Here is a 12915-nt window from a genome sequence, read left to right as displayed (position 1 = left end):
CGTGCTCTTGAGACGCTGACATGCTCAGAGCCATTTTATCCTGCCTTAAAGCCCGGAAAGTTTGAATTTTCCTTAGGCTAAGAAGAGGGAAGAAATAATAGAATAATTCACTGTTCTGTAACAATTAAATCCAGCAATTTAGCATTGCGCATTGGTAAACATAATGCTCCCAACAACCAAGAGTCTCCCATGTATTGACAGACAAAACCGAAGTTATAAATCTAAACCTCCTATTCTGAACCACATTCCTAAATGTAAATAAGCATCCAAGCATGCTGCTACATATCTTTGCAGAGGCAATTACAAACAAGCCTTATCAGTCTCCAAGTCACCGACGCACACAACGCTTATCTGCTGTGCCCTCTACTGGATAGAGTACACAAGGCAAGCCGCATTCTTCCCAATTAATTTTTGGCATCATCATTCCGCATCTGCTTCAGGAATGCAAGGCGTGAAATTCATAGTAGCAGGTTTAATATTCCATCCGGCCAAAATTATTTTGCTACCAGGGCTTACCTTTGGTGGAGTATTTCAGATTGGCGGGGTTTTTGTTTGTTTGTTTGTTTGTTTTTTAAATACGTAGATTGCTTTGCTCCTTCTTGCAATCCACCGTCCAGACTCTCAAGCTGTCACCAAACTCAGTACGCGGCAGGAATAATTTCCTGCTGAGTAAAATGTGTTTAACTTCACATCCTCTAAAAAAGAATTACTTAGCATAATGCCACTTAAAATGTATTTCTATCTGCAAATGCTAATGAAGCTACAAAACATGAATCATCTTGGGAAAGAATGAGGGTATTATGGGTGCTTCGCCTTCACTCCCTCTTCTTCTGTAGTGACTGCCTGAAGAGAGAAACTCAACCACAGGCATAATCTGAGACAGATCCTGCTGGTGTCCGACGGGGTGTGAGTCCAAGGATTTTGTGGGGAATTTAACCCCACAGGCCTCTCCTGAGCCTCCCCAAGATGGGAAACCGAGCCTTGGGCTCCCTGGAGGTGCCCGTCCGCACCCAGGACCCACTGGACAGCCACTAGGAGGGGCTCAGTCCCAGGGCCAAGGAGGACCACCTACCCTCCCACAGCGCCGGTGGCAGGCCTGTGGCCTTTGGCCTGAAGAGCTGTCTCTTTGATCATTGGTGCGCCCAAGTAATAAAGACCACTGTTCTACTGCTCGTCTTGAGGAGTAAAGCAGTCAACAAAGAATGACAAAGAGTGAGAGGGAAAGGAGTGCTTTGCCTTAAAAACATTTTCTTTGTAAAAAAACAACACACCAAACCTTTCTTTTTGAAATAATTTTAGAATTACAGAAAAGTGGTAAAAATAGTTGAGTTCCTATATACGTTTTCCCCAACTTCCCCTTATTGAATGTCTTACATGATACAGTGCAATGATCAAAACCAATACTATTGCCCTAACTAGTTTGGCTCAGTGGATAGAGCATCAGCCTGCGGACTCCAGGGCATGTACCTTGGTTTCGGGCACATGCCCAGTAGGGGGTGTGCAGGAGGCAGCTGATCGATGTTTCTCTCTCATCGATGTTTCTAACTCTCTATCCCTCTCCCTTCCTCTCTGTAAAAAAATCAATAAAATACATTTTTTTAAAAACACACAATACTATTAACTACACGACGGACTTTAACTCAGAGCTCACCGTGTCTCCACCAGCATCTCTCTTCTGTCCTAAGACACAATCCCGGATCCCACGTTGCCCTCGGTTGTCACGTGTCCTCAGTCTCCTTCAGTCGGGGACGCTCTGCCTTCCCCCGTCTCCCATGGCTTTGACACTTTTCAGTTTGGGTTTCAGGCTAAATTGAGGTTATGCATTTTTGGCCAGAATACTACAGAAGCGTTGATTCCTTCCCATTGCTTTGTGCCAATGGGACCTGCTTTTTCAGCAACATTCAGCAAGGTGTGAGCTGAGGGCCTGAAAGAGTAAGTCCCCCTCTGGGAACCTGAGTGGTGGGTCTCAGTCAGGCACTGAGCCCAAGCATACACATATGCTTCTCATTCTCTCTCTCTCTCCTCTCTCTCTCTCTCTCTCTCTCTCTCTCTCTCTCTCTCTCTCTCTGTTAATCCTCACCCAGGGATATTTTTTCCATTGATTTTTAGAGAGAGTGGAAGAGAGAGGGAAAGACAGAGACAAATATTGATGAGAGAAACACATCGATTGGTTGCCTCTGGCATGCACCTCGACAACGACCTGGGCCGGGGAGGAGCCTGCCACCAAGGTACATGCCCAGGATTGGAATCGAACCGAGGCCCCTTTGGCCTGCAGGCTGATGTTCTAACCACTGAGCCAAACCAGCCAGGGCATACATAGGTTTCTCTTATGTGTCTCCTCCTCCCTCTGTTCCTACAGGTGGCGATGGGAGAAGTGAGAGCCTTTCTTTGCTATAGGTAGGCAATGACAAGTGCTTTTCATTTTTAATCCAGTGCTACTGAGATCCGCAGGCCAAGGCAGAGGGTTGTGGATGTTGGGTGGGAGAAGGGGTGTGGGAGAGGGGGACCAAAATGGAAGTGTGGGTAGAGTGACCGTTCTGTGGTCCAGCACAGCCGTCTGTGGATTTAGGAGGCTCTAGATAACTTAAGAATGAGATGCAGACATCGCCGTGGATGGGAGACTTGTTAGTTGTGCTGAGGGGTGGTGTAGACCTTTCTCAGTCAGCACCTGGAACACGAGAAGCAGGTTTGATCGCCTCCATAGCGGCGCTGAAGGAGAAGCCTTGGGCAGATGCAAGACTTGCATGTTGGCTTCTTTCCCCTCTGGACTCTGGCAGCTCTTTAGGGGACAGGCCCTTGTCTGTCTGGGTCCCCTGTCCCTCCGAAAACCTAGCACCTGGGCCTGGCACATTGTAGGAGCTCAAAAAAAATGTGTATTGATTAAATGAATAAAAGAAATGTGAGAGAATGGGGTAGTCATGTATAAAACATCTTGGTGGGCACTGTACTCCTGCCCACGGAAATCTCTGACCCCGGCCCCAGTGGTTGTGAAAGCCCAGCAGTGGCCCTGAGTGCAGGACCCCAAGCTTCCTGTCCTGTGTCTGTCCTCCAGGTGCCTAGAGAAGCTGTGCTGGGAGAAGACTATTTTTTAAGAAGTCTCTGGAACCAATGGAATCTACACTGATTAATAAAGGATAGAATCGTATCACATGTATAGATGGCAAAATGTAAGTTTGGGTAAAGGAGGCGAATGGTCATGTTGAAGCCTCCTTCCGGGTGGGCCATGGTGGGTGGAAGGGGTGGAAAGAGGGAAGGGCGGTCTTGCTAATGGGCCCGCCTTTGTGTGGGTGTGTGCATGCACCTGCAGGCTGACAGGTGTCTACCTGATGGATGGGACTGACTTCTTCATCTGCTCAGTGCTTCTTCCTGCTTTCCCTCCTTCCTTCTTTCCTGCTTCCTTTCCTTCCTTCCTTCTAATATATATATTTTTTATTGATTTCAGAGAGGAAGGGGGAGAGAGAGGGAGAGTAGAAACATCAATGATGAGAGAAAATCGGTTCATAGGTCAGTGCTCAACCACCGAGCCACGCCACACCAGCTAGGCGCTTTCTTTTTTTTAAAAAAAAAAAATCTATTTTTATTGATTTCAGAGAGGAAAGGAGAGGAAGAGAGAGATGGAAACGTCAATGATGAGAGAGAATCATTGATTGGCTGCTTCCTCCATGGCCCTACTGGGGATCAAGCCCTCAACCTGGGTTTATGCACTGACCAGAAATCAAACCACTGAGCCACGCCTGCCAGGCCTTGTTGCTTTCCTGTAATTGCCAGTTTTTCATATAATTTAAATAACCTGATTGCAATTACCATTGTAATTTAAATTGATTTATATAGGTTTTCCAGGTATCTGTTTGGTGAGGACTTTTTAAACATACAAGAGAGAAGCAAAGCAGCAGGAGGCTCTGAAGACTTCTTTTACTTGGGTGTATAAAGCAGATGGAAATGGTTTCATGGGCAGATTATGAGCAGTTGGCCTGCACCAAGCACTCTTCAGTGCACTTGCTATGTACCAACTCGTTTCAGCCTTACAGACACACCGTGACCTAAGTCCCTTTGTCATATCCCCATTCTACAGAAAAGGAAATTGAGGCCCAGAGACACTTGCTTCAAGTCAGCAGCTAGTAGGTGGCCGAGCTGGGAGTCTGGCACTAACCACTATACTGAACAGTGCTTTTGGTACGGTCTAGAAAAGAGAGGCCTATGCTTTCCAACATAGCCTGTACTCTGGGAATGGGAATGCAAGAGGTGGGAAGGACTAGGTTTCTGCTCTTGGCTCTTCGAGGCACAAACATGAGTCCACCAGGCACCCATCCTGAGTGTGCCTCTGCAGGGAGGCGGTGGGAACGACAGTCGTCCTCCCTCACTGGCAGGTCCTATTGAGTCCTGCAGGAGCGTGCACACTGTTAGGAGAGATTTCAGGATGAATTGAAGGTGTCGGTTAAGGTGTTTATTTATTCTGCCAGCACAATAATAAAAAAGGAACACAGACTATATCTCATCAAAATGTCAAGCAGTCACCCGTTTTACATGACGGCCATTGTGGAATCTCATGGCATTGCTTTAAAACAAAGTTCTAATGCATAACCCATGGACACAGACAATAGTGTGGTGAAGGCCTGGAGAGGGGCGGTTGTGGGATGCAGGGGGGTCACTGGGGGAGAAGGGACATCTGTAATACTTTCAATACTAAATGTTTAAAATATAAAATAAAACAAAGTTCCAGTTTTGTTTGATTCTTGTATAGGTTCATACATTTACCTTGTACAACTAGCTCATGGTGTTCAACAGGTTTAGGCTCCGCGGATCAGCTGCTACTTCACTGTTCACAAGGGGACGTGCAAAAGGAGAGCAGAAAAGTATCTTCACAAAGACGCTCACCCTGGGACATGGGTCATCTCCAACAGATGCGCAGAATGCGGGCAGCGTGGTTTGTGTAGTCACATCAGGAGTCGTTGTCTCACATGGGACACCAAATTCAGTTGTCTCCCAAAGACGAAAGGCCAAATGCCTTCCAAGGCTGACAGCAAATGCAGGTAATTTAAGGTGACTTCAGACCATTGAAGCCATTCAGTAGATAGTGAGTGGGTTTAGTTGTTACAACAACAGTAATTGCGATTATTATGTATTTTACAAACCATACATACGACTCAAGAGCCAAATTTGGAAGAAATGGTCACCTACACACTGAATGGGTAAGGCTGGCTCATGATTAGAAAGCCAGACTTCTAAGTCTTCAGAGGCCTCTGCCCTCTGGACATTGTTAAAGTTTTTAATAGAGTGGCTGAAGCTAACAGAACCGTCATGAACAGTGGCTCTCGATGGTCTTGGATTCTGGCAGAAAAAGTCAAATTCCCAATTCAATGAACATTCCAGTGGAGCTGGGACATATTCCCTTCTGCCAAGTAGAAATACTAGTATGTTTTGAGTCCTGCTCGGGAGGGGAAGGAAAACATGAATGAGCATGACATTTATTTATTTGTTCATTTATTTATTTACTTATTTATTTTCAGTTACAGTTGACATATAATATTATATTGGTTTCAAGAAGTGCAACATTTTCCAAATGGAATTTTTGGTAGTTCATGCAGCTAGACTGCAATTTATGCTGCTAAATCACTAGCTTTCAAAGTGACTTTTTCTTATCACACTAAAACCTTTTAATTTGGATATATATTCCGAAGTCCAGAATGGGTAGGAAAATTCTCTGTCCAAAGATAGAGACGTGCCCTAGCCGGTCTGGCTCAGTGGAGAGTCAGCTTGCAGACTGAAGGGTCTCAGGTTCGATTCTGGTCAAGGGTAAAGAGCATGTACCTTGGTTGTAGCCCCGGCCCTGGTAGGGATGTGTGCGGGAGGCAACCAATCTATGTGTCTCTCTCACATCAATGTTTTGCTCCCTCTGTCTCTCCCCGTCCCTTCCACTCTCTCTAAAAATCAGTGGAAAAGATATCCTTGGGTGAGAATCAACAACAAAAAAAAGCTAGAGATGTAACTGGCCCTGCCGAAAACAAAGGGAAAAAGTGAAATTGCATTCCAGAGATTTGAGGAAAGAGAAAAGTTTGGTGCATGGATTGTAAACAATTTCCTATGACATAGTTCCTGATTTCACACACCATTTACCTCTAGAAAAGTTTATCATAATTTTAACATGTCCGTGTTATTTGGGGACTCTAAGTGACAACGTTGGTAGAAGTAGCTGGTTTCATTTAACTGTGACAGAAGAGGGGAAAGTATGCAGACTGAGCTAAAAATCGTGTGTTCTGGGACCAGCTCTGCACTGCCTGGCTGTGTGACATTAATCAGGGTGCTTACTCAGTACAGGGCTGTTTCTTCATTCATTAAACTAGATTAGTCATGCTAGTTATACTAGGTGAACCCTTACCAGCCTTTTTGGCATTAACATTCAATAAAATTGGATTAAGTTCTCCTAGGCCAACATATGTATGTGTGTAGTATACACATGTAATACATACAATCACACACACATATACACATATGAAATGAGTTTCATGAAGCAATATGTACCCTTGTTACCTCAGAGGCATTATTTTATTATTTTAGTTCACTAAGAAAACCTGTTCAAGTTCCACTAAATTGAACCCATTTGACAGTCACCACAGCCAGGCACAATCCTGCACTTTGAGGACCTGCTGCCAAGTGAGTGCAGGTGATTGCATAGGTTAATGGTCAAAATTCTGATCACTGAGAAAAGTTATAAAAACGGTATAGATACTAGTCCACATATTGAAGAAATATGCTATAATTTTAGAGAAAAATTATGATGCATTAAATAAAAATAACCTCTAAGTATAAGTACTCTCCAATCAAAGGAACCCCAGTGTTCTGCTAAGTGGATTATCTTCTGTTTATAAACAACCCATTTTAAAGTTTCTGTAGTTTTAGTTAGAGTATTTCAAAAGTCCTTGACTTTTTAAATATTAACTTTTAAAAGCACCGTCAATAATACAATTTATTAATTACACATGTATCATTAATACAAAATTATATAATGTTTCCTTCCTCTCTCTATTTTGATGGAAGATATTGTAAGAAGACTGTAGTCCTCGAATCCCTCACTCTGCCCTCAAATCCTCGATGGGCCCTCTGTGGCACTTCTTGAGTTAAGTCTCGGCGTGCCATTTACTGGTGTTACTGGGACCTCTTGTGTCTTAGATGAGACTCAAGGGCAGCGATTCTCAACCTGCGGGTCGCGACCCCTTTGGCGGTCGAACGACCCTTTCACAGGGGTCGCCTAAGACCATCCTGCATATCAGATATTTACATGACGATTCATAACAGTAGCAACATTACAGTTATGAAGTAGCAACGAAAATAATTTTATGGTTGGGTCACAACATGAGGAACTGTATTTAAAGGGCCAGAAGGTTGAGAACCACTGCTCCAGGGCCTAAGGTAATAGGTGCTTCTCTTAGGTCCCATCATACCATAATCCAAGGATGAGAAAGCTGGGTCTGATTTCCCAAGCAGTGTTCCCTTTCTGTAATCACACACACTTTTGTATATAAGCAACAGCCACAAGGGTTAGGGATATTTTCAATGGTTCAACCATTGGGACTATTTCATGTAGATGAGAGAAATCTCAAAATATCTTCTTTAAAAGGTTACATTACAAAATAACCCCTTTCCCAATAATACTTCTAAGTAGAAAATAGTTGTGGTTTGTGTGTATATTTTAAAAAACAGGACATAATCTTCATTTATTAGTTTATAATATTTAATAAGCTTAACAATATAAAGATTGTACTCCATCAATCATACTTCTCCCTCCAATACTATTTATACAGATTTGTAAGAAATTCTAGCCCTGGCCAGGTGGCTCAGTTGCTTGGAGCATCATCCCATACACCAAAAAGTTTGTGAGTTTGATTCCTGGTCAAGGCACATACCTAAGTTGCTGGTTTGAGTCGGGGAGCATATGGGAGGCAGCTGATCAATGTTTTTCTCTCTCACATCTCTCTCTCTCTCTCTCTCTCAAATCAATAAACATATCCTTGGGTGAGGATTTTTAAAAATCTAAACAAAATTATTAAATCTTAAATCTGGCTTATTTCTGCTTATTTTTCATTAGACCTTATTTAACATTATTCTCATCTAATGACAGCGATGTACAAAAAGACGTGGTATCACTTGGGTGCTCTATGAAGTTGGGCCATTGGGATGGGAACGTGGGGCAATTATTTGCCTGTGTGTTTTTTATCTGTATCTTGAAACTTTCTCAACCTTACCAACTTGACGATATTTATATTACCGAAAAGCCTCACCAGTAATACGTAGGATTGCGGAAAAGACCCGGATAACTGCGTATAGAAAGGTCAATAATTGTGGGTTTCATGGTTACAGTTTTGGAACTTCTACCCATCCTCCCCACCTTTCTGTTTGTTTCCTATATGACATAAGCTAATCTTTCCTGGACATACAATTTCCATCAAATATATGTTACATCGTTGAAAAGCAATCAGGTTTTTTTTTTTCAGAAAAATCCCTTTCTCAAGCTATAGTCCTACTTGTTTACTTTCCTATATCCAGGTAAGCACAGTGCTCTTCCCAAGGCCTTTTTACACCACCCATGCTGATCCAAACCAAACAGACCTTTAGACGGTACTGACAATGACGTCTTCATCGAATATGACTGCTGCTCAAAGCTTCAGCTCCCTGTTTGCTCTGCAATGCTGTGCCAAGATCCTGGCCTTTAGATGTTCCCAGAATCCCTGGAAACATTCCTTATTTGTTTGCGAGTAGAAGTCTTAGAATGGTTTTGCCTTCACAACAAAATATGAGAATGAATAAAAGCAGTGTGATCTCTTATGCGTGGGAATATTTTCTTTACCTACCATACAACTTGGAACCAGTTAGAACAGAATTTTAAGTAATAACCCACCTTGGTGCATTTGTATAATACACCAGAATTAAAACAGAGGAAAAGGATTTACTGTAACAGGTTCCATTCCCCCTCCCCCATCTTTGGCATTGTCTTCCTTAGTATTAAAAGTACTAACATTTTTTAAAGTCTGAGAAATACTGGTGGGAACTATGATTAAGGACTCACATTATTTAACCTTTAAAATATAAATTAAGAAAACCACTCCTTATACCCTATCATTAAGGTATCAAACATACCCTGGCACTCAAAATGGGCTGTATTTAATTATCATAAAGGCTAAACATCATGGTTCTATCACCAGAAAATACTAAGAATATGGACAGAAATAGCACTTTCTCATTTCTATTTGAGGATTTCAAGAGTACACTAGTAATTGATTCCCTTCTATCTTGGCTGCATTGTAATAGAACAAAAGCATTTTGTAAAAAAAAAAAAAAAAAAAAAAAAAATGGGTCCTTTAATAAGGAACCAAAGTCAACAGCAAGAACCATTCACAGCTCCCATCAGCAGGCACAGGGCAGGGGAGGAGGTTTGTTGGACACGGGCCGCACAGCCCCTTCTCCACTCGCCCTGGTGTGTGCCAGCCCCGGGCCGGGCAGCAGGGCACAGCAGCATGTGGACAGGCAGACAGTTTTGCTGGCTCCCACTGGCTCCTCAGGCCAAAGTCCAGGCAGAAGTTGGCCTTGTGGGGTTCCTGTCGCCCTGCCAAACCCTGGCACTCCGGGGACACTGCTAGGAAAATGCTGGCCAAATCCGCATGAGAAGTCACCTCTTCACATTGTCTTCCACGTCGGGGGTTGGACTGAAGGAAACCCCTTCTGTCAGATGTTATGGTGTTTGTGCACCAGCCAAGGAAAGTGAGAGAGAAAAAGCAAGCAACTTGTTTAACCTCACGCAATGGAGAGAAAGGATTCTCCAAGGTAGTTGGTCTGGGAATGAGGCCCAACAGGCCCAAATCTCAGCTCAGCTTTCTATTTTTTCACTTACTGATGGTTTTCCAAAATTTAAAGAATTATGATCCTATCTATGTTGGGCCATCATATCATTGCTTTCTCAAAGAGGGAGTGGTCCAAAGTCATTGTTGGACAAATACAGAAAAATCTGCGCACCATTTGACAATGGTCAATACACAAAGCACAGTCAGATATACATATATGTATATATCTAGATATACATACCTAGCGTCTAGACAAATTGAAAAAGCAGATATGCTCAAAAAGGAAAATGTCTTCATTGGCCATTCTTAAGTCTCTAAGTAGGAAATACTACTTTTAATAAGGTTCCTTCAATACCACATGTATGTATAGATGCTCAAGGATTTACATCCATGTACATATAGATGTTTAGAAACAGACATCATCTCATGTATGCAATCTCTTTTCTGAACCAATAAAGGCAATGCATTTCTAGGGAACGTTTATGATTTTTATTATACTTGATTTTAGAAAAGTGGAAATCATACTCTTACATACTTTCTTTCAAATGGGTAAACTCAGACAATTTGCCAACGCTTCCTTAAATTTTCACACCACGCTGAACTCCAACAGGTTTTTGTTTTAAGGTAAACCAGGTTTTCGGTTCCTCCCTGTGGAGAAGTTACTTTCAAGTCAGTGAAAGTTCTTGGCCCATGATTAAAAGTCTTTGCCAATTAGTACTCAACAACTTCAATTCATTTTTTTCTGGTTCAAGATGAGTAGGAGCCTAATAAGGCTGTGATAAAAGGGCAAAAGGCACTGAGAGCCAAAAGCGGATTAATGAGCTCCTCCATTTATTTGTCTTCCTAACAGCTGAACTGTTACAACTATTGACACTCTTCAAAAGGTTCCGCTCTGAACCCTGTCCAGGCACTGCAGGCTCCAATGGACATCTTCAAATCCAGAGAATGGAGGGGCAAGAGCTTCCCCTGTGTGGTGCCAAAACCAACAAAGCCCCATGGATCAGGTAATGAAACTTCAGCTTTTCCCCCTTTGAGATTTATTTACTGGCAGCTGACAAGGGGCAAATTCAGCTCGAATTGTGCAGTCAAGGCCCTGTCAAGCTTTTAGAGGCACCCTTGTCTTGAAGCACCTTCATGACTGGCATTTCACTCAAAAGCCCTCGGCGCTGGTCCTTAACAGCTTATGACATCACAAAGGACACTCCAGACAGATGCCTACATGGCATCCTGCAGCATTTTAAAAGAGAATTAGTGGTTTTAATTATGGTCGTAGTATGAAAGGGAACCATGCAAGCTCCACGGGAGACCTTTGATCAGACCCTTTTGCTAGTACAATGCCACGGAACTGTGACTATTCCTGGTAAGGGGCCTTTTCTTGCTGAATGACTCACCAGTGATCTTTGAATGCAGACAAGCTTCTAGCCCTCCCTCTTCATTAGTGAGCATTTCTATACAGGGGCCTATATAGTGCTCAGAGTCTCGGAGCTATACAATCGGGGGGAAAAGAATCCCTACGGATTCGGGCCTCTACTTAGGAAGTGCTGAAGGACTCTGAGTGACTTTATTCATTAAAACAGGTTGCTATTAATTAACTGTCATAATAAAATAAAGAACCATTATTTGCATTTCTTACTATGTTCTCTTTAGTAATATGTATAAAAGATCCTTGTAACAAAAATGAATTTATTGAACCATTTCCCCATCCTCCCCCTCAAATCCCTGCCTTTTTTTTTTGCATTTTGGCAGCAGGAGCCTACTAATTATTGGGCCCAGATTTATGAGCACAAACAGAAGCAAAACATAAATATAAAATTAATTAAGGAATTAAAAAATTCTTTTTACTGGCCAACCAGTTTACACGACTGGAAAAAAGCAAACAATGAATTAGCTTTATTTTTCAGTGCTTTCAGAGAATTGCCTAAGACAATAAAACCCAAACTTTTTTCAAAATATCATCGGTTGGCGTTTAGCTTGAAACAGGAGTTTATGTAACAACCACATAATAAAAAATAAAAAATAAAAGAATTCTGACTTGCAGCAAAACAAGATTCACTTTTTTTGTGGTTTTTTTTTAAAGCCACTTTTGGGAAACAGAAAATGTCTTTGATATGGTATTAATGTTTGAAGAATTTAAGCTTCAAAACTGATTCCAATAAGCAGGGCCCTTAAAAGATGCACAGTCAATATTTTAAGGATATGAACAGAGTCCATTCTCTTTTAGAATCTAATGGAGCAACATCATTAGGTGAAAAGTTGCGAAAGTGGGAAGGATGTTCGGAAGATTCTCCCTGAAATGCTAACTTGGGGACAGGGGATAAACAGATTTTGTATAAACAGCACAATTCAGTCACAACCACCCCACCCCCAACCCTCCCAATTACTTCTATCTGGGAAGTGACTTAAGTCTTCAATTTTTTATCAGTTTCTTTTCTCTGAAGAAAAAGTTTTGGACCTCAAAAATTTGGAAGCAGGATGACAAGCAGGTTTTCCACATTTTGCTGTCTCAGGCATTTTTCCTATTTCTCAGACTCTGCAGTTCTTTTCTTAGGTGCTTTAGGGCAGCTGAAATATCAGCCAGCTGCGGGTCATTCTGTGCTCTCTGAGTGTAGAGGCGGAAATGTCTGATGGTTTCCGATAACAAGACTTCAGGGTCTGCGCCTCCTTCCTGAAGGTGCAGCATCCGCTCGCAGGCGATGGCATAGTTCTTATGCCAATTCACTGGGTGTTCCTTTTGTAAATAGACAATCTCCTTATAAAGCTGGAAGACAGAAAAATGATGGTATTTCGTTCTTATCCCTTTACTTTTCCCCCCCAAAACACCAGAAAACACAGAAGAATTAATAACACAAGAAAAAAAAAAAAATCCAAGCAGCCTGCGGTAGAAATCTAATCGTTGCCAGGCCATGCAGAAAATGCAAGGATGCTACTGTAATTACTGCAGTGGCAGGAGGCAAATGTGCTCCGTCTAGAACTGCTTCTGGGGCTTTCAGATGTTGCAGAGGAAGCCTAGGACACACTGCGTCAGGACAAATGCTCTTCCCGCAGAAAGATGTTCCGGGAAAGAGATTTAGCTCTAATTCAT

The 12915-nt window shown here is 42.4% G+C and overlaps 1 protein-coding gene across 3 annotated transcripts in view; it reads right to left on the bottom strand.

Annotated features, from left to right (window-relative positions):
• Positions 1–10299: 10299 nt before the first annotated feature.
• Positions 10300–12915, bottom strand: part of TMEM260 (transmembrane protein 260) — a 59592-nt gene continuing 56976 nt past the window's right edge. For all 3 annotated transcript variants that reach the window (XM_036308291.1, XM_036308302.1, XM_036308313.1), the window contains one exon: positions 10300–12591. In XM_036308291.1, the coding sequence (XP_036164184.1) occupies positions 12337–12591 (255 nt within the window). In that variant the 3' untranslated portion in view covers positions 10300–12336. The remainder of the gene's footprint in view (positions 12592–12915) is intronic.

Source organism: Myotis myotis, unplaced genomic scaffold (genome assembly GCF_014108235.1).
Source record: "Myotis myotis isolate mMyoMyo1 unplaced genomic scaffold, mMyoMyo1.p scaffold_m19_p_1, whole genome shotgun sequence".
Classification (NCBI taxonomy): domain Eukaryota; kingdom Metazoa; phylum Chordata; class Mammalia; order Chiroptera; family Vespertilionidae; genus Myotis; species Myotis myotis.
This window is presented reverse-complemented; position numbering and strand designations above follow the sequence as displayed.